This window comes from Trachypithecus francoisi, unplaced genomic scaffold (assembly GCF_009764315.1).
Source record: "Trachypithecus francoisi isolate TF-2019V2 unplaced genomic scaffold, Tfra_2.0 Lachesis_group17, whole genome shotgun sequence".
In the NCBI taxonomy this organism is placed as follows: Eukaryota; Metazoa; Chordata; class Mammalia; order Primates; family Cercopithecidae; genus Trachypithecus; species Trachypithecus francoisi.
In genome coordinates, this window is record NW_022681462.1 from 36,155,928 (window position 1) to 36,178,034 (window position 22,107).

General features: G+C 46.6%; 2 protein-coding genes across 5 annotated transcripts in view; one reads left to right on the forward strand and one right to left on the reverse strand.

Annotated features, from left to right (window-relative positions):
- Window positions 1-10,367, reverse strand: part of TRABD2A (TraB domain containing 2A) — a 60,138-nt gene extending 49,771 nt beyond the window's left edge. Inside the window, exon 1 of one of the 4 annotated variants that reach the window (XM_033175271.1) lies at window positions 10,242-10,367. In XM_033175271.1, coding sequence (XP_033031162.1) covers window positions 10,242-10,286 — 45 coding nt within the window. In that variant the 5' untranslated portion in view covers window positions 10,287-10,367. Of the gene's footprint in view, window positions 1-9,531; window positions 9,750-10,241 lie in introns of those variants that run through there. The other 3 variants (XM_033175270.1, XM_033175268.1, XM_033175272.1) reach the window with 3 other exon arrangements.
- LOC117062113 (60S ribosomal protein L12-like) lies at window positions 2,891-3,247 on the forward strand. Its single transcript, XM_033175276.1, has one exon. The coding sequence runs from the start codon at window positions 2,891-2,893 to the stop codon at window positions 3,245-3,247; it is 357 nt and encodes a 118-aa protein (XP_033031167.1).
- Window positions 10,368-22,107: the final 11,740 nt, after the last annotated feature.

Genomic DNA, 22,107 nt, shown 5'->3' on the forward strand with positions numbered 1-22,107 from the left:
TCTGCTTATTAAGACGCACTGTACAAAGAAGCGCAGTGCTCAAGGAGCTCAGGTGTGAGTGGCAGACATACTAGTGACAAGAACAATGTGTCAAGAAAGCCAGAAATGTGAAAATCCAGGTTTATAAAAATATATATGTATATTTCAGCAGGGCATGGTGACTCACACCTGTAATCCCAGTACTTTAGAGGCTGAGGCGGGCAGATCACTTGAGCTCAGGGGTGAGACCAGCCTGGGCAACACAGCAAAACCCCGTCTCTACAAAAAATACCAAAATTAGTCGGGCATGGTGGTGCATGCCTGTAGTCCCAGCTACTCAAGAGGCTGAGGTGGATTCCTTGAGCCCAGGAGGTTGAGGCTGCAGATCGCACTACTGTGCTTCAACCTGGGCTACAGAATGAGACTTTATCCCAGAAAAAGAAAGAAAGAGAGAGAGAAGGAAGGACTGGAGGGAGGGAGGGAGGGAGGGAGGGAGGAGGGAGGGAGGGGGAAATATTTGGAACATATTCACTTTACTGAAGGGTTTGACTTCAGCCTTTTAAGTAACATACTTCCCTTGGATTATGAAGTTTCCGTCTACAAGCAATTCTCATTATTCATGGTAGTTATATTTTATAAAGTTGCCACAAACACAAAATTAGCAAATACTAAACTGTTGTTCCTAAGGGAAACAAAAGGTTAAGTTCCTGTTCATAACATTTTCATCAACTGATCAAAACATAACCTTGTTTCATGTGTGCCTCTATTGAAAGGCACCTTATTGGCCCGGCACGGTAGCTGACGCCTGTAATTCCAGCACTTTGGGAGGCCAAGGCAGGCGGATTACCTGAGCTCAGGAGTTCATGACCAGCCTCGGCAACATGGTATAATCCCGTCTCTACTAAAATACAAAAAATTAGCCGGGCATGGTGGCGGGCGCCTGTAGTCCCAGCTAGTTGGGAGGCTGAGGCAGGAGAATTGCTTGAACCTAGGAGGCGGAGGTTGCAGTGAGCAGAGATAGCGCCACTGCACTCCAGCCTGGGGGACAGAGCAAGACTCCATCTCAAAAAAACAAATTTTAGGCCGAGCATAGTGGCTGACACCTATAATCCCAGCACTTTGGGAGGCCAAGTAGGGTGGATCACTTGAGGTCAGGAGTTCGAGCCTGTCCAACATGATGAAACTCCACCTCTACAAAAAATACAAAAATTAGCTGGGCGTGGTGGCACGCTCCTGGAGTGCCAGCTACTCTACTTGGGAGGCTGAGGCAGGAGAATTGCTTGAACCTAGGAGGCGGAGGTTGCAGTGAGCAGAGATAGTGCCACTGCACTCCAGCCTGGGGGACAGAGCAAGACTCCATCTCAAAAAAACAAATTTTAGGCCGAGCATAGTGGCTGACACCTATAATCCCAGCACTTTGGGAGGCCAAGTAGGGTGGATCACTTGAGGTCAGGAGTTCGAGCCTGTCCAACATGATGAAACTCCACCTCTACAAAAAATACAAAAATTAGCTGGGCGTGGTGGCACGCTCCTGGAGTGCCAGCTACTCTACTTGGGAGGCTGAGGCAGGAGAATTGCTTGAACCAGGAGGCGGAGGTTTCAGTGAGCCGAGATCCCACCACTGCATTCCAGCCTGGGCAACAGAGCAAGACGCAGTCTCAAAAAAGAAGAAAAAAAAATTTTAAACCATTGATTGTTGAAGTAATATTAAGAGATGAGTCAACTACAGGGTCCCCATCCCCTAGGCATCCTCTTATGCAGTAATAAGGGTCCCTAGGGTTATTTAAATACTTCAAAAACGAAATGGAAACTATACGTCTACCAAGAACATCTGCTAAGGCGAACTAAGCAATCAAATGTCTCACTGTTGGTTAGAATTAGATCAACAGGGTAGAAGACACTGGGTAACTATAATAGATGCTAATCAAAAGCTGAGATTGATAGTTATGTCTTTGGTTAATTGTAAACAGGTAACAATTATTACCTACAAAAAGGTAGAGGCAGCCTTCGAAGACTACTATTAGTTTATTTGTTCATGTAGAGGTCTGGCTCGTGAAATGTCTGGGGACCACTGGCCTATATAAGAGATCTAACTGCACAACTTCCAGGCAGTCTACCCAAGAACTTCTACATGGTTTCCAACTGGGAGACACAGCAAACAAGCTGAAATGTTATTATTAAAGCCATGGGCACCTGATTCATCTATCAGGACACCATCATGTTAAAAAAATATATTCCCAGGAAAACCAAACCCATACTGCAGGATAATGGAGGGGTGGGATTCGCTTTGGTTCAGTTTTGGTTTGTTTTAATCCAATACACTTAATCTGCCTAAGGCCCCCATCCAACCTCAAAATACCTGCATTTCTCTTCAGAAGCAGTCTGTTCAATATGCATCCATTTTCATTTTATTATTTATTTATTGTTGCCTTTTCACCTATTACTGGTCTAGAAATAAGGTCACTGTATGATCTTTTCACTGAAAACTGCTTAAATGTAAAACACACACACACACTCACACATATGTCTGGCCTCTAGCCGTGCAATGACAGTACCGATGCTAACAGCAGCTGTTCGTTGTGTGCTAGTCTCCACCCAAACATTGTGCATGGACTTTCCCACTGCCTGCATTCAACACAATTATTTCTGCTGAGCCTACCATGTGCCAGACACTGTTCTAGGCACTGAGAATACAGCAGTGAGTGACACACAGGGCCCTGTTGGTGCTAATTGCTGTGGAGAACATGTAAGCCGGCTTTAAGTCTTTCATCTTGGAGGAGGCCAAGACGTAACTTTCTTCCAGTGTCCCAAATCTGGGTTCATCTGCCACGAGCTGCCTCCACCATGCCGCCTAAGTTGGATCCTAACGAGATCAAAGTCATATACCTGAGTTGCACTGGGGGTGAAGTCAATGCCTCGTCTGTGCTGGCCCCCAACATCAGCCCCCCTGCGTCTGTCTCCAAAAAAGATTGGTGATGACACTGCCAAGCCAACCAGTGACTGGAGGGGTCTGAGGACTACAGTGAAACTGACCACTCAGAACAGACAGGCCCAGATTGAGGTGGTACCTTCTGCTTCTGCCCAGATCATCGAAGCCTTCAAGGAACCAGCAAGAGATAGAAAGAAACAGGATAATATTAAACACAGTGGAAATATCACTTTTGATGAGGTTGTCAACGTTGCTCAACAGATGCAGCACCAATCTTTAGCCAGAGAACTCTCTGGAACCATTAAAGAGATCCTGGGGACTTCCCAGTCTGTGGGCTGAATCTTGATGGCTGCCACACTCATGACATCATAGATAACATCAACAATGGTGCAGCGGAATGCCCAGCTAGTTAAGGAGCACAAAGGAAAACATTTCTATAAAGGATCATTTGACAACAAAAACCACAAAAAGAACATGTAAGCCAGAAAAGGGATAGTGAGTACTGTGGCACAGGATTGCAGGGGTGATTTTAAGTAGGGGGACCAGAAAAGTCACTGTCTAGAAAGACATCTAAGCCTTGCCATGAAGGAGACAAGGGGCCCACTAAGGGGATATCTAAGAGAAGAGCATTCCCTCCAGGAGGCAGAAACAGCAGTGCAAAGGCCCTGAGGCAGGGAGGGCCTCCATGTACTGGAAGACCAGCAAGGAGGCCAGCACGACTGAAAGGGATAGCTGAAGAGGAAAGCAGGAGGCAGAGGTCAGAGAGGTGAGTAAGGCCAAGCCATGCAGGGTTGGTGGGCCCCTGGAAAAGCCCCAGGAAGTGTAGAGGACTACGTGCTCACAAACGAGATGTTCCCGATAAGTCCTGCTCTTGCAAAAGAAGCAGGGCATTCCTTCCCTGCAAACAGGGAGGACAAAGGAGCCAGTGGCGAACAGCAGACCCTGGGGGCTTGTTTATGTGTAAACATCTTGAAAATCCAGAAAGTCAGGGAAAGGTCAGAAAAACAACGTGTATTGTGACTTGGCAACATTCCACAAACGACTGTATAAAATAAAGCAGAGCGCGCCATTCGAGGCGGCCGCCATGTTTGTCTTGTCTTGTGTTGTCTTGTGTGTTCATTCCTTTGTTTAGGAAACACGCGGACCCCAACAAGGAAGAGCTCAGGCTTTCAACTGAGTCATATGGGAGCTAGCCCAGGTTTTTGAGAGAGGAGTGACATCAGCTGACAGTGTGTTCAAAGGATCACCCTGGAGGCTGGGATGAATAGAAGGATGAGGGCAGACACAAGTAGGTCAGTTAGGACATTACCAAAATAATCAAAGTGGGAGTGACAGGATAGATGGAAGTGATCAAATTCCAGATGTAGTCTAGAAAACAGGATTTGCTGGCCAGTACGGTGCCTCATGCCTATAATCCCAACACTGTGGGAAGCTTGATCCCAAAAGTTTGAGACCAGCCTGGACAACATAGCAAGACCCTGTCTCTACAAAAAATTTAAAAATTAGCCAGGCATGGTGGCAGGCACCTCTGGTCCCAGCTACTTAGGAGGTTGAGGTAGGAAGACGGTTTGAGCCTGGGAGGATGAGACTGCAGTAAGCTGTGATCGCACCACTGCACTCCAGCCTGGGCAACAGAGTGAGACCCTATCTCAAAATTTTGAAAAAAAAGAAAAAACAGAACTTGCTGATGAAAGGATGAGGTTATCATTTACAGGGAAAGGTCAGAAATTTGGTTTTGGATCTGTGCAGATGACATGTCAAGCACACAACCTAGTGCCAAGGTCCAGCTGGTAGGTGAATATGTAAGTCTGGAGCTTGGGAGAGGCCTGGGCCAGAGATAAAGATGAGGGCATCATCACCACGTAGATGGTCTTTAAAGCCATGGGACTAGATAAGGTCTGCAACAGGATGTCCACAGGAGAAAATGTCTAGAAGTAGACTCAGGGCCCTCTCACCCTAATAAGTCTGGGGAAAGAAGAGCAGCTAGCAAGGGAGAATGAGAAGTGGCCAGCAAGGTTGCTGGGAAAATCAGAAGAGTAGGAGGCCGATTAAAGAAAGTACTTCAAAGAGCAGAAAGTAAGCAAGTGGGTTAAATGTGAATGGTAGGCTAAATAAATCAAGAATTTGAGAACTGACCTCTGGATTGAGCACCACTGAAGTCACTAGGGACCCAGACAAGAATAGTTTGAGTGGTATGGTGGGAGCAAAAATAGGTCTTGTGCTAAGTGGTGGACAGGTAGGCTGGCTCCTGAGTCCAGGCTTTTAAACACCATATTTTTGCAGCCTTAACATGCAATACACTTTACTTGTTATTCAGAGTCATATCTTTTTTCGGTTAATACCCTGCTAGTTGCATTGTTGCTCAAGAGTGCCACCTGACTCCAAATCTAGAAAAGCTCTGTCCAGCTCACCTTCCCGATCCCAGATGATTGCCCAGGTAAATGCCACACTGACCTTGTTACATCCTCAGGTGCCACCTTTCCCGTCTTCTCTTTTCAAGTTAACACAAGTCAGGGGCTTTTCTGTTTTTTTTATGCCAAGGGCTATATCTTATTCACCTTCATATTCCCAAATACTGAAATACTTGCCATATACTACTGCATAGGAGCTCAAAAAGAGTTTTTTTAAAGAAATGAATCTTATCATGTACAACTTCTTCAATACCTACAGTTCTGTTCTGACAAACAGGGCACCCAGACTCCCACTGTGTGCGTCAATAACCATTCCTGTCGAACACTGATCCTGCCCCACTAGACACGTCTTCGGCAGGGCACAGGCTGAAAGAAGAGTCTTCAGGACTCTTCTTTACCTTACCTTGCCCACTGGCGAACCCCCGGACCCTTGCACTTACTGTACTGGTGCAGCTGCCTCTGCCTCTCTCATACTGATATCCTCAGGGTAAGGCTATTTATCTCTACAAAAAAATAAAAACAAAAAAACAAACAGAAAAAAAACCTTCACTACTCCATTTCACTATTAAAATATATGGCAATTAGAAGAAGCCATAGATTGTAACATTAGGATGGTTTAAAAGAAAATAAAACTGAGCCACTATTAACATGTCCCTTCTACCTTGTTACAACTGTTCCCAGAAGGAAAAGACAGCCAGACATGGTGGCTCATGCCTGTAATCCCAAGACTTTGGGAAGCTGAGGCAGGAAGACCATTTGAGGCCTGGAGTTCAAGGTTACAGTGCGCTGTGATCACAACACTGCACTCCATCCTGGGTGACAGAGCAGGAAGGACTCTGTCTCAAAAAAAGAAAAGAAAAAAGAGAGAGAAAACATGACCATGGGTGACTGAGACATAGAAGCTACAAGCTTCTGAATCAAACTGAGATTTTAACAGACACCTGTGTAGTCCATCCAATGAAAAAGAACAAGGTACAATGACAACTGTGTATTGCAAGCTAACTCCGTAACACCCAGCACCCCCCTCAGCTCCTCCCATCCTAGCATCACTGGACCTGCAATAACTGCACTTTTCCAAGATTGCTCTTTAGCAGACCAGCCACAATGAAGCTGGCTTTACATTTTCCTTTTCATTCAACAAATATTTGTTGAGCATCTGCTATGGCCAGGCATTCTTCTGGATACTGGGGATACAGAGGCAAATAAAACAGACAAAAAACCCTGCCCTTATGAAGATGACTAAGGGGAAGGGGTAGCAATAAACAAAAATTTTTATCAGATGGTGATTAAGTGCTATAAATAAAAATAAAGCAGGGAAGGCAGATGGTAGTGGTGGCAGCGGTTGATATCACCTTTACGAGAGTAATCAGGAAGGAACTCATTGAGAGACACTTGAGCCAAAGCCATTGGAGGTAAGGGAGCAAGCCTGTGGATAAATGAGGGGAGAACTTTCCAGGGGGAAGAAAGAGCAAGTGTAAAAGGCATCAGGCCGGGCACAATGGCTCACAACTATAATCCCAGCACTTTGGGAGGCCGAGGCGGTTCGATCATGAGGTCAGGAGTTCGAGACCAGCCTGGTCAAGATGGTGAACTTCCATCTCCACTAAAAATATAAAAATTAGCCAGGCGCAAGTAGTGGACGCCTGTAATCCCAGCAACTCAGGAGGCTAAGGCAGAAGAATCACTTGAAACAGGGAGGCTGAGGTTGCAGTGAGCCAAGATCATGCCACTGCGCTCCAGCCTGGGTGACAGAGCAACACTCAAAAAATAAATAAATAAAATAAATTTTTAAAAAAAGACATTAGGCAGGAATAGGAAAGAATACTAAGAGTTCTGTTATGATAAGAAAAGAGACTCAACCTGCGTGGTGCTCAGGGTAAACCCTGCAGTGTCTAGGGGCCAATTTAGGCTCAGAAGACCTATCTAATGATTAACCAACCATGAAAACCAAACCAGCTCTCAAGCCTACAATCCTGCAGAATCCTATAAGGGCTGCTGCACTGGATCGGAGACTGGATCCCAGGACTTCCCCTCTAGAATCTCAAGACCCCAACCCCCTGAGGGACCCAACCACAAGGCCCTTACAGCATGTGGGTCAGACATACAGCATATGTGCCACTGATTGGCCTTCCCAGTTCCACAGGGGGTAAGACAGAGTTTGCCCACAGAATAGAACAGCGATTCTCAAAGTATGGTCCAAGGACCTGTGGGTGTGCCGAAGAGACTTTCAGGGAGTCTATAAGGTCAAAACAGTTTTCACAAAACTAAGATATTTTCCTTTCACCCTCATTTTCTCACAAGGTACTGTAGAATTTTCTGGAGGCTACACGTATGTAATGAGGTCACTGCTCTGATGGCTAATGGAATGTGTGCTATGTTGTGTTTTATTAATATCTCCATTAATTCACATAAAGTAAAAGTCTTTGAGGTTTTCAATATATATATATTTTTTTTTTTTTTTTGATGTAGGGTCTCGCTCTTTCACCCAAGCTGGAGTGCAGCGGTGCAATCGCACCTCACTGTAGCCTCCACCTGCCAGGCTCAAGGTTTCCTCCCACCTCACCTCTGGAGTAGCTGGGACTGCAGGCACATGTCCCCACGCTGGTAATTTTTTTTTTTTTTTTTTTTTTTTTTTGTAGAGGCGAGGGTCTCGCCATGTTGCCCAGGCTGGTCTGCAACTCCTGGGCTCAAGAGATCCACCGCCTTGGCCTTCCAAAGTGCTGGGATTACAGGAGTGAGCCACCATGCCCGGCTTCTTTGATAATTTTTTGTAATGTAAAGGAGTCCTGAGACCAAAAGGTAGGACAACCGATGGACTAAAGGACTCATAAAGACAGATTCTAAAGGAGACAAATCTTATCCTGACTCACTCGTCATAATTACCCATTGACAATAGGTTTTGCAGAAGTGAAAGACATCGTGCTTTCTTGTGAGGAGATGGACTCCTGCCTTGTCTAACAAGCATGAAGCGGCCACTCTGCAACAGAGTTTGAAACCACGCCTGGTGCAGACTCCCCTCTCCAGCTGCTGCGCTCCCTCCCTTGGTAGAGGGCCGTCCGCAGACTCGCGACACCTTAGAGAGGCGAACACCGTGCGTCTTCCCAGCCAGCCCCGAGCTCCAGGATCGGCTGTATTTGGCCGTCCTCTGCTTTGCGGCAGTTGGGATGAGGAATAGAATTGCGAATGGCCACGGGTAGAGGCAGATCGGGGAGCTGCGCAGGTGTCATCAAAGATGGGCGGACCTCTAAATTCCAGCCCCACTCCCTCCAACCCCCAAACCCCCCAACCCCCCGCGTCGCGGGCGCACCAGAAGGATAAGCCTGGCATGGTCCTCCCCAGAGCCAGGGACGCACAGAGATCAAACCCACCGGAACAAATGCTCGAAATTCAACCTATGCCGCACTCAGAAGAGAGGGAGTCGAGAACCACAGAAAATTCTGAGGGTAGGAAAACTGATCAGAGAAGGAAATATTCATCTCTAAAGAGGTCCAGCCTCGGAGACGCAAGACCTGTCCGCTATAGAGCTGTGTGGACTCGGGCAGGTCACTGGGCCTCCCTTGCCTGGGTTTCCCTCATCTGCAAAACCTGATGCGAACATCTAAAGCGCCCGGCTGGACACGCAAGGCTCAGGCAGTGGTCACTCCGCAAACGCACTCTGTGACCTGGAGCACACAGGTCCCCCGCTGAGTGTCAGTTTCCCAGATCCGTAAAACAAGGGAAATGGCTTCAACTCCCTAAAGTCCCCTCTAACTCAGGCACTGAACATATAAAGGTTAAACCAAGCAGCTGCAGGGCGCTGTTAATATTTTGATAAGAGCAGGTGAAATTAAACTCTTAAGGAAGAGAGGGAAGAAGAAACTTCAAATAAATGTGCCCAAGTTACTGCTCCGCTACGCCCTAGCGGATCGGTCCCCCAAAATCTCGCGAAAATGGCTGGCGAGACCCCAGGGGCCCTCCCGGACGCCCTTGGGCTGGCGGAAGGCAAAGGCCAGGGCACTGAGTCCCTTGGAGCCTGCTGGCCGCTCCCCTGCGGGAAAGAGGAACCCGAGTGCGCGGAAAGGCGCGCGAGCAAGGAGCGCCGCGGTGCTAGGTGAAAGCCCAGCTGCGGAAGTCGGCTCCGGGTCCGAAAGCGCTGCTTCGCGGGGATCGGAGGGAAACCAGCCCAAGGAGGTGTGGAGAGGCCACCTCTCCAGCACCCCACGCGCGTCTTACTTGGGGCTTGAGCTCGCAGTTGGCGGCGCCAGGCGCCCCGCGCCGCGGAGCTGCGCCCGTGGGCAGGAGGCAGAGGGTCTGCAGCAGGAACCAGCTCCAGGGACTCATCCTCCTCACCGCGGCTCCGAGACCCGGAACGCGGAGGGAAGGAGTAGGGCAGCGGTGGCCGCCCGCCCTGTCTAGCCGGGGCCGCGGGGCCGCCTCCGGGCGGGGCTGGGGTGAGCCCGGCAGCGGCGGCCACGTGGGGCCGGGCCCCGACCTCCCTCCCCCCACCCCAACCCCGCAGGTCAGCCCCGCGCCTAGGCGGCCGCGGAGTCCCGAACCGCGTTTCTCCCGCCCAAACCCTGTCAGGGCCGCAGCCCACCTCGTGTGACCGCAAGAGCGGAAAAGTGAAGTTCCAGCGCTGTCCTAAATTCAACCTAAAATCGCATTGGTTCCCGCGTTTACGTCTGTGCTTGTGCTGCCAATTTTGAGGGGAGGGTGCCTCTTTATTGAAAGAGGCAGACAAAATAAACAAATGAAAGGCTGTCTATAAAGGACAATTCATTTCAACAAAGGAAATCTCATGGAAGTTTTGAAAATCCAGGACCACAGAAGCCTGCACTCCATTAAGAGCCCTCTTAAGGGGTTTTTGGGAATAATATTAAGGATGTTAACACCAAACTCAGAGGATTGCTACAAGGATTAAAAAAGGAAATTTATGAGAAAACCTTGATTGGCGAACATAACAGGCCTGCAAACTGCAGTCGCTCCATTTCGGCTCCAAAGCCCCACTGAGGATTTTTCACAGCATTGGTCCATCAGGAAGAAAAAAAATTATAAAAGCAAGTAGCTGTGCCCCGCCTGCCGCACCTCCTACCCATGCCTGAGCGCACTTTACCACCACCTTTTAAAGTCCAGACTTCTGCGCGATTAACTTCGGAGTGGTGTTCGCAGGGGCATTTGTTGCAATGGTCTTTAATTGTTTTAAGTCGCTGTCCATTTTGAGAATCTGATAACTGGACGATCTCCCAGGGAAAAAGAAAAAAGGGGGGGCAGATTTGCATACAATGCGGAGAGAGGTTTTCTGAAGCCAGTTTCCAGCTTTCCCGTAAAGAACCCCTGGCTTTGAAGAGCCAAGTCTTTCGAGCTTTAACTCCACCAGCAGTTAGGGTTCAGATGTTTCTGTAAAATCCCTAACTTTTTTCAGTTTGAGTGGGGATTTGCTTTCTGGAATTGACTGTCTCCTGTCTTCAGATGACTGCCCCATGTCAGCCCGGCGGCGATCATTAGTCTCCGGGCCAACCCGGGACGCTGCTCTTTGGCGTTTTCAGGCGCCAGCGCTGCCGCCTGCTGGCAAAAACGTTCTCTTTCGGTTGTGAGGGGGAAAAGCAAAAAGCATCAAGACCTTAAGTTGCCCTGAGATAAGATCACACCACTGCACTCCAGTGGGAGTGGGCCACATAGTGAGACCCTGTCTCTTATTTTAAAAAAAGAAAGAAAGAAAGAAAACCTCGAAAGGATGTAATTACCTATTATTTCATGTTCTCTTTCCCACTCCAAGTGAATCAATCTGTGTGAACATAGAGTAGCCTAGCTCTCTCTGACCGCACAAAACATAGCTGAATTTGTTCATTTTCTCCTATTGTTTTTCTCTCTTTTATTTCGTTGGTTTCTGCTCTTACCTTTGTTAGTTCCTTCTGTTTGTTTACTTTTGGGTTTATGTTGCTTTTTTTCTGCCTTCTTAAGGTGGTACCTTAAGTCACTGACTTTAAGCCTTCTTGCTTTTGTAATATAAGCATTTAAAGCTATAAATTTTCCTCTAAGCACTGCTTTAGCGACATCACCCGAATTTTGAAAAACTGTATTTCATTATCTTTCATTATCTACTTTCCCTGGTGATTTTCTTCTTTGCCCGTGGATTATTTAGAAGTAGGTTGATTTCCAAATTATGGAATTTCCCTAAATACTAGGTTGGTGCAAAAGTAATTGTGCTTTTTGCAGTATCAATAGATTTATAATCCAATTCCATTGTATTCCATTGTAATCAGAAAACATACTCTGTATGATTTTGATTATTTGGAATTCATTGGGACTTGTTTTATGGCTCAGCATATGGTCAGATACTGAGTATGAAATATCATCCACATCCAAAGTACCTAGATAATTTTGTTTGGTTCTCACATTTTTTAAATGAAGTGGGGTTTGTTTTGTTTTGTTTTGTTTTTGTTTTTTCTCTTAGCCAGACCCGTCATCAAGTAGGATTTATTCTGTAAGACACTCGGTGTCCAAACATCCTGTAGAATCACATCTACTCTACTTACATTGCTTCCACAGACATTCCTAAGTCCACTATCATCCCACAGTGCTGACCCAGACCTGGTGACAGGCTGACATGGCCTGGTCCCCACTTGCCTCATACAGACATCTGGGTTGCAGGCCTTTCTGCCTTTCCCTTCCTGGTTAGGAAGGAGATGTTAAATGTACCAGTGATCTCTCTGCCTGTCTGCAGAGTTTCTGTATCAAGTTCAGCTCCTTAACTTGGACTTTGTTACTGGACCATACCTCTGGCTGCCCATTGCCAGAGCCCTGAATTGCTTCTGAACTTTCCCCTGGTCCTTTCTCTTTCCCATTTCATGTATGGTTGATATCCTTGGCAACTCTCTCATATTAGTCCATTTTGTGCTGCTATAGAAGAATACCACAGACTGGGTCATTTATAAAGAGCAGAAATGTATTTCCTTACAGTTTTGGAGGCTGGAAAATTGGAGACCAAGGTGCCTGGCATCTGGCAAGGGCCTCCTTACTGCATCACCCCATTGTGGAAGGTGAGAGGACAAGAGAGCGAGAAAGAGAGAGGAATCAAGATTGAGAGCTAAAGTCAGCCTCAAGCCATTCATGAGGTCGTGAGGGTGAAGGCCTCCAATGATGTCCCAGCTCCCAACAATGTTGCATTAGGGATTAAGCTTCCAACACATGCTTTTGGAGGACACGTTCAAAGTATGGCATCCCCTTAGGTCCACCTACTCTTAAGTGCTTCTTTTGTGCCCCTAGTAATGACTTTCTGAATTTACACAAATCTATGAGGCTTATCCCCTTCATAGCAGTACCTGAGAAAGTTATACTGTGGATACCTTTTTGCTCTTTCCTCAAAATCAGATTTACCCTAAAAAAGTTTTCAAAGTATGCAGAGGACTTGCTATGGCTTCAGCAACACCTCTGTGCCTTCACCCTGCCTTTTTCTACCTGGCTTCACTGACTTGCAGCCATCCACGGATTTTCCAAGGTGGTCAGGACATCACAGGTGTGGTGGCAGGTCCCCTTGGTTGTCCCTCCTGATATTCACACTTACGTTTCATGCCCTGTCCTTTACTGTAACCAGAATCTGAGACTTGCTTCTAACAATGAAATGTGGCAATGCTCATGGGCTGTGCTGTGATTACTTGTACATGACTACTTAAACATGGAGTGCTAGTCTTCTAAAGTCTCTCTCTCCATTGCTATCTTTGGATAAGCAAGTTGCCATGAGTCCTACAGCCATGAAGACATGAATTCTGCCAACAACCTAAGTGAGCTCAGGAGCAGATCCCTCTCCAGTTGAGCCTCCGATGAGAATCCAGTCCTAGCCAACAACACCCTGACTGTAGCCTTGTGAGACCCCAAGCAGAGGACTCAATTAAGCTATGTCTACACTCCTGATCCAAAGCAACTGGGAAAATAAATGTGTGCTGCTTTAAGCCACTGGGTTTGTGGTAATTTGTTGCAGCAGCAATAGATAACTAATACACCAGGGGAAGTGGGATGTTAAGCACTTCCTCAGGAGTTCCAGCGTGGCGCTTAACCAGCAGGCTGTGTCCGTCCTCAAGGGGACCAGTTGAAGACCTAAGCTGACGGAGGTGTGGAAACACCTACTCCCTCCACTGCCAGGTGTGCAGGCTCCGTGCATTCTTGGAAAGGGACTGAATGTTACCACACTCCTTCAGCCACCCAGTGTTGGCACAAGAATTTCTAAGTAGGAAAGAGTGGCAAGTATGCCAAAGCGGCATTTGCTTTGCAGCACACTGCTTGTACCATATTGTAAAAAAGAGAAAACATCCCTGGACAGCTGGGAGCTGGTCTAGTTTTATCAGTCGGGCCTTGGTGTTGCTACAAGCTGCCCTGGCACCCACAGCTAAGTCATGGTGTTCTCCTGTTGAACACAATTTCACAGAGCATCAACATCAGACAAGGCCACTCCGTGATGAATGAAGATGAAAGCAAGACCCCTCCATAATTACATCTCAACACAGACAAAACATGAACATTGGCCAAGTCACAAGAAAGGATGTCCAGTCATCCGCCTCTTCTGACTAAGGAGTGACAGCTGCTCCTTTACCAAGGCCAACTTTCACCTCCATTCATTTCTCCCACCTCATAGATGAGATATGTGCAGATTCTATTTAGGGATGAATTATGATCCCCCAAAATTCATATATTAATGCCCTAACCCCCAGTGCTTCAGCATGTGACTGTATTTAGAGATAAAGTCTTTGAAGAGATAATTAAGTTAAAATGAGACTGTAAGGATGGGCCCTAATCCAATCTGACTGGTGTCCTTATAAAAAGAGGAGATTTGAGCCAGGCGTGGTAGCTCTCACCTGTAATCATAGCACTCTGGGAGGCCAAGGCAGAAGGATGGCTTGAGTCCAGGAGTTAGAGATCAGCTTGGGCAACAAAGGAAGACACGGTCTCTACAAAAAAAAAATTAGCCTGGTATGGTGGCGCACGAATGGGGTCCCAGCTATTTAGGAGACTGAGGCTGGAGGATCCCTTGTGCCTGGGAGATCAAGAAGACTACAGTGAAACATGGTCTCCACTGCACTTCAGCCTGGGCAACAGAGTGAGGCCCTGTCTCAAAAAAAAAAAGAAAAGAACAGCAGGGACATCCACACATGGAGGGGCAACCATGTGAGCACACAGAAAGAAGGCAGTCATCTGCAAGCCAAGGAGCAAGGCCTCAGGAGAAAAGACCTGCCAACACTTTGATCTCGGACTTGCAGCATCCAGAACTGTAAGAAAATAAATTTCTGGGCCAGGCACAGTGGCTCACACCTGTAATCCCAGCATTTTGGGAGCCCAAGGCAGGCAGATCACATGAGGTCAGGAGTCCAAGAATAGCCTGGCCAACACGGTGAAACCCCGTCTCTACTAAAAATACAAAACTTATCCAGGTGTAGTGGCGCGCACCTGTAATCCCAGCTACTCGGGAGGCTGAGGCAGGAAAATCACTTGAACCCGGGAGGCAGAGGTTACAGTGAGCCGAGATTGCACCACTGCACTCCAGCCTGGGCAACAGAGCAAGACTGTCTCAAAAAACAAAAAAAGAAAAGAAATTTCTGTTGTTTAAGCCGCCCAGTCTGGGGTATTTTTTTATGGCATCCCAAGCTGACTAATACTTGATAGCACCCAACCCAGAGCAAAGCCCACTTCCTTGAACCCTCCCCCAAATCACCTGACAAGTCCAAATCCTATAACAAGCCCTCCTAACACCTTCCTGATATGCCCTACTGTTCCCCAAAATATGAGAAAATTTGGACACACAAAAGACACACATCTAGAGAATTCTCCCTCGTTGAAAACAGCAATAAATCCAACTAATGCAATTTTGAGTGTGTCCCTGGTGGTCTATGGCTGAAGGGCATTGTTAATTGTATGTCTACTTGGAGTGACGTTGGCCAGCCCCCATGCCATCCTTGTGCTTCCACTGATCTTCTATCAGACCTTGTGGAGGGAGACCTACTGGAATTGGCACCTGCCCATCTCTTCTCGCATTCCTCCTCTCCAGCCCCTCCCCTCCCTGCATACCACATGGTGACACTATGCTAGGTGAATGCTCACTTGCTCCTAGAAGCCCAGTGCAATGCTGTGCCTGTACAGAGGAGTCCTGACAGAAAGAGCTTCACGATATGTCGAGATGAACTGGGGCCTCCCAGGAGAACACAGGAAAAAAGAATGGGTGGTCACTGTTCAGCTAGCTTCAGGCTTTTGCCTCGCTATCTGGGAGACACCAGCAGAAAGAAAGGGCTGAATTGCTGGACATTGGAAGAAAAAGAGTTTTTTACCAGAGAGGGGCAGAAGGGTAAAGAAGCTAGAGGAGCCGGGCGCGGTGGCTCAAGCCTGTAATCCCAGCACTTTGGGAGGCTGAGACGGGCGGATCACGAGGTCAGGAGATCGAGACCATCCTGGCTAACACGGTGAAACCCCGTCTCTACTAAAAATACAAAAACTAGCCGGGCAAGGTGGTGGGCGCCTGTAGTCCCAGCTACTCAGGAGGCTGAGGCAGGAGAATGGCGTAAACCCGGGAGGCGGAGCTTGCAGTGAGCTGAGATCCGGCCACTGCACTCCAGTCCGGGCGACAGAGCGAGACTCCGCCTCAAAAAAAAAAAAAAAAAAAAGAAGCTAGAGGCAAGGAGACTGGAGACAGCCATTAAGGGGAAAGACAGCAGAGATATTGACAAGGGGGTTTTGTGATGGCTTCCTGTTGAAAATTTTCAAGAAATTTCCAGTGATTTTTAAATTACACACCATTCGGCAGGGCGTGGTGGCTCACACCTGTAATCCCAGCACTTTGGGAGGCCCAGGCGGGTGGATCATCAGGTCAGGAGATCGAGACCATCCTGGCTAACACGGTGAAACCCCGTCTCTACTAAAAAAAAAAAAATGCAAAAAATTAGCCGGGCGTGGCGGTGGGCACCTGTAGTCCCAGCTACTCGGGAGGCTGAGGCAGGAGAATGGCGTGAACCCGGGAGACAGAGCTTGCAGTGAGCCGAGATCACGCCACTGCACTCCAGCCTGGGTGACTGAGTGAGACTCCGTCTCAAAAAAAGAAAAAAAGAAAAAAATTACACACCATTCCTTTAGAGGTGGGTTTTAGACCTCTGACAGTTGGCATATGGCTTCACTGTGGGCACAGAGAAGAGAGAAGGCCTTCCAAAGGGGGCCCAGCCACACACAAGGGACATTGAGCTAAACGTTTAGTTTTCACTGTGAGTAAACAAGTAAACAAAACTATGAACTTTTTCTAAAAGTGACCTGAATGATCAGCAAGTTCTTACAAGACAGGGGAGTGATTGTTCTATAAAACCTTTAAAAGCTTTAACTTGCATCCAGACATGGTGACTCACGCCTGTAATCCCAGCATTCTGGGAGGGCAAGGTGGGCAGATCACCTGAGTTTAGGAGTCTGAGACCAGCCTGGCCAACACGGCGAAACCCCGCCTCTACTAAAAATACAAAAAAATAAAAATAAAAATAAAAATAAATTAGCTGTGCGTGGTGGTGCATGCCTGTAATCCCAGCTACTTGGGAGGCTGAGGCGGGAGAATGGCTTGAACTCAGGAGGCGGAAGTTGCAGTGAGCCAAGATCGCACCATTGCACTCCAGCCTGGGTGACAGAGCGAGAATCCATCTCACCAAAAAAAAAAAAAAAAAAAAGTTCTAATTTGCTACCCAAGCATATTTGGTGGTGTGTGTTTGTTTGTTTGTTTTTGGAACAAAGTTTCGCTCTTGTTGCCCAGGCTGGAGCACAATGGTGCGATCTTGTCTCACTGCAACCTCTGCCTCCCGGGTTCAAGTGATCCTCCTGCCTCAGCCTCCTGAGTAGCTGGGATTACAGGCACCCGCCACTTCTGACTTCAGGTGATCCACCCACCTCAGCTTCCCAAAGTGCTGGGATTACAGGCATGAGCCACCTCGCCCGGCCATGGTGTGCACTTTTTTTTATCCTTAGGGGATCCTGCATCTTTTCTAGAAACTGTTTCACTCATTTATACAACGCCCTTATCAAATACCTGAACAGTTTAGTACCAAGTGAGGGTTTATAAAGATGAATGTGGCCGGGTGCAGTGGCTAACGCCTGTAATCCCAACACTTTGGGAGGCCAAGGTAGGCAGATCACCTAAGGTCAGGAGTTAGAGACCAGCCTGGACAACACAGTGAAACCCTGTCTCTACTAAAAATGCAAAAATTAGCCGGGTGTGGCAGTGTACGCCTGTAGTCCAAGCTACTCAGGAGGCTGAGGCAGGAGAATAGCTTGAACCCAGAAGGCAGAGGTTGCATTGAGCCGAGATCATGCCACTGTACTCCAGCCTGGGCAACAAAGTGAGACTCTATCTCAAAAAAAAATAAAGTGACTGTGACAGGCATGACTCCTGGCCCCACAGAGCTTCCTCTCAAGAGCCATGATCCCTGGTTGCATATTAGAATCACCTAGAGAGCTTTTAAAATTACCAAAACCTGGGCCTCACCCTGATTAATTAACTCAGAATTTCTGGGGGGCGTGGCCCCAGCATCAGCTTCTTTAAAGCTGCCCTGGTATTTCGAATATGCAGCCAAGATTGAGAGACAGACAGAAATTTCACAAAAAAAGGAAATTACAGGATGGTAGTGTGGGTGGTGTGATAAGGGTCCATGACAGGACAGCCCATGACCCCATCGTCATTCTACGGAGAGTCTCCACAGGAATGTCATCTAAACAGAAACCTCAGATCTGAGTAAGAGTTAACCGGAAAGCAGCATTCCAGTGAGAAAGAACAGCAGAGACAAAGGCCTTGAGGCATGAGAGAGAGTTCACTGCATTCATGGAATTCAGTCTTGTTGCACATAGACCAAGGCAGGTAAGGGTAAGCCAGAGAGATAGCAGGAGCTGGAGGTGAAAGGCCCCAGAGCTGAGATGAGGAATTTGGCCCATATCTTGAAGACGTGGCAGAGCCATCAAAGTGTTTTAAGCAGAGGAATTGTGTAATCACACATACACTTTAGAGAGATCACTCAGACAGCAGCCCAGAAGGGAAACTGGAGAAAGTGAAAGCGGAAGTGGTAAGACAGTGAGGAGACACAATAGGGACCTGCACCAGGCTCTGGTGGGGGTCAAAGAGAAGAGGTACTATCATAAAAGTAAAATCCACCGCACTTGGAGGTTAATTGGATGTAGGGAAGAGGGAGAACAAGAAACTTTCCAGAATTAGCACCCAGAAAGGGCCTCTAGACCATACCCTCTGGCCTCAACTACACAGCCAGTGCTGGTGGTGATGGAGGGTGAATACTCATAAGACCCCCAGTTTCATCAGCGTTTCAATGGTCCTTCAGGCAACAAGAGAAGCAGGGGGAAAGGGAGTCTATCTCTCACTTCCTCCAAGATTAGGAACATCAGGTTCTTCTAGACCCCCAAACTCTTTTACCCCAGCCTCCCCCTGAAGTCTCTATAACTCCCACTGTCCTCTAGTCTTGCCTGCCTTTAGTAGAGTATCACCATCTCAGGCGGTTTCCTTTTGTTCTGAGCACTGTGAAAAGGACTTGGGTCCCGGAAGCATGCAGAACTAGAGTCCCATCTTGTCTCTGCCACTTACTAGCTGTGTGATCTTAGGTAAGTTACATAACATCTCTGAACTTTATCTTCTTCATCTGCAAAATGGAAATCAGAATATTTATCTTGCAGGGATGTTGTAAAGACTATAACTAACGTAATATATAAAGAGCCAAGCAGAATATATAAAAATTGACAAAAGATAATACACATAATATAGAAAGCTCCTAATTTTTAAAAAAGAGAAAGAAAAAGGGTTATCAGGCTATTTGAGAAATCAGCAAAGATCATAAAAAGACAACAAGAGGGAAAGGAGTAAGAGGAGAAAGAAAAGGGAGGGAAGAAGAAAATGAGGGAAAGAAGGAGAAATATAATAGTGCATAAAGAAATGAGAAAATACTCACTAGCTAATCAAATGAAAGCAAATTAATGCTGGAGATGGATAACGATGATAGCCTGACAATGTGAATGTACTTAATAGCACTGAATTGAACACTTAAAAATGATTAAAATGGTAAATTTTATGTTATGTATATTTTGCCACAATTTTTTTAATAAAATAATGTTTAAAAGCAAATGAAAACAAGTAGGTACATTTCCACCTCTCGAACTGGCAAAAATAGAAGCATGGCAATATCCAATAGGAAAGTAAAAGCTTTTTGTTTTGTTTTGTTTCAATTTTTTGTTTGTTTTTTGTTTTTTGTTTTTTATGAGACCAAGTCTCACTCTGTTGCCCAGGCTGGAGTTCAGTGGTGTGATCTCGGCTCACTGCAACCTCCCCCTCCCAGGTTCATGCAATTCTCATGCTTCAGCCTCCCAAGTAGCTGGGACTACAGGCGTGAGCCAATATGCCTGGCTAATTTTTGTATTTTTAGTAGAGATGGGGTTTCACCACGTTGGCCAGGCTTGTCTCAAACTCCTGACCTCAGGTAATCCGCCCACCTCGGCCTCCCAAAGTGCTGGGATTACAGGCATGAGCCTCCGCACCCAGCCGTAAAACCTTTTCGTAAGGTAGTCAGCACCCAGAAATTCCATGAAAGGAATCTATTCTTGGGAAATATTGACTCATGTGTGCAAACACACACATACACACACATACAGACCACAGTTTGGGGATCACTGAGCTGGTCACTGAAACATTAAAACAATGAAACACACAACATGTTCTCACTCATCGGTGGGAAATGAACAATGAGAACACTTGGACACAGAAAGGGGAACATCACACACCGGGGGTGGGGGGACGGGGGAGGGATAGCATTAGGAGATATACCTAATGTAAATGACAAGTTAACGGGTGCAGCACATCAACATGGCACATGTATACATATGTAACAAACCTGCAGGTTGTGCTCATGTGCCCTAGAACATAAAGTATAATTTTAAAAAAACAATGAAACAATCCTTATAATTTGAAGGTTACAAATGCAGTAGATCTTCAGGCTCTAGAATGCAAAGACAGCAAATTAATGACTTATCTGGGGAGGGAGTGAGATGGGTGTGGGGTGGGGAAGGGAAGGAAAGAGGGTCTTTCTGCTTCTACTCTCTATGCTTCTGTATTTCTGATTTTTTTTTTTTTTTTTTTTAATAACAAGCACAAGCCAAGCACAATGGCTCACCCCTGTAATCCCAGCACTTTGGGAGGCCGAGGTGGGCGGATCACCTGAGGTCAGGACTTCAAGACCAGCCTGGCCAACATGGCAAAACCCTGTCTCTATTAAAAATACAAAAATCAGCCAGACATGGTTTCAGGTGCCTGTAATCCCAGCTACTCGGAAGGCTGAGGCAAGAGAATCGCTGGAACCCGGAGGCAGAGGTTGCAGTGAGCCGAGATCTTGCCACTGCACTCTAGCCTGGGCCACAGAGCAAGACTCTGCCATCTCAAAAATACATACATACATACGTATATACATAAAATAACAAGAACATCTTTGATAAGCTCTTTAATTTTAATGATGTTTTTTAAACCGGCTACTTCTTGAGCATGTATTATGTGGCCAGTCCAATTGAGAGTGTGCCTTATACTTCAAAACATAACGATCTACTGATTCTTCCTAATGCCTGAAGAACTTACCACAGCGTGGCTTGTTTGCCATTTTTCGTGATCATAAATAATGCTGCAGGGAATAGGGCCGTGAAGAAAATGAGTGTTGCAGAAAACCTCAGGATTACCATTCTTGTTAGTCCCACTCATTCATTAGGAACAGTGGCCTCAAGAGCTGAACCCCCAGTGCCTGGCCAGTCTTTCCGAGAGATGCAACATGCTAACAGCAACCCCTGCCCTGATCTGGCTGGCTGACTGCCGTGACCTCCACTTGGCCCCCGAGGCCCCCCCAACTATTGGAATACTGTCCTGGCATCTGGCAACTGGTCATTTTATGACCTGGGTTAAGGAAGTGTGGGGTGTTCTTCTTTCCTTCTTCTTTCTTCCTTGCCAGAGATCTGTTGTTTCCTGGGTAGGAAGTTCCTTTTGTCACATGAATGGCGATCAATATCTGCCCTGGCCTCACAGACTAATGTTAGTGGCCTTAGCTGAGGAAGACTGTCTGCCCAGGTCCCCTCCCCCTGCAGACTATAGGCCGCCCTGGCCATGGGAGGGTCAAAGATCTGCTTTCCTTCTTGCTATGGCCCCTGTAGAACTTCCTCATGGGCCAGAATCCCGGCTTAAGAGGCAGCCTCTCTCCAAAAGTGCATGGACACACTTACTCCAAGGAAAGGTCTTTCTCCACTAAGAAAAATATGCTTTACAGCCTCCCAGAAATGAGACAGCAATAGTATTATTTTTTCCAGTTGGTGCATATATATATACCGTTTTGTTAAAATACATTTTGGGCTTGAGACTTTATAGTTTTCATAAAATAACTGCCATGAACATACCAGTCACCCAGTATCTCCACATAACAGAAGCCACCCTGTGTGCAGTCCTTGATCAGGGAAGCTTAGCACAGGGAGTTAAGTTACTTGGTCAAGGTTGTACATCTAGTAGGTGTTGGATTCAAACTCACAAAGTCTACCTTTAGAGTTCAAACTTTCACCCATTTCCCTACACTGCCACCTCTCACTATTAGCTAGCATTTTCTTTAAGAAGGAGATATATTACATATATGAGGAAGAGGATATATATTAATACATCCTCTTTTAAATATATTATATGTGATGTAATAGATATTAATATATATATCCTCTTCCTCTCCTTAAATAGAAGCTAATCCAAGAGAACTCCTAATAAACATCCTGTATGTATATATATATATT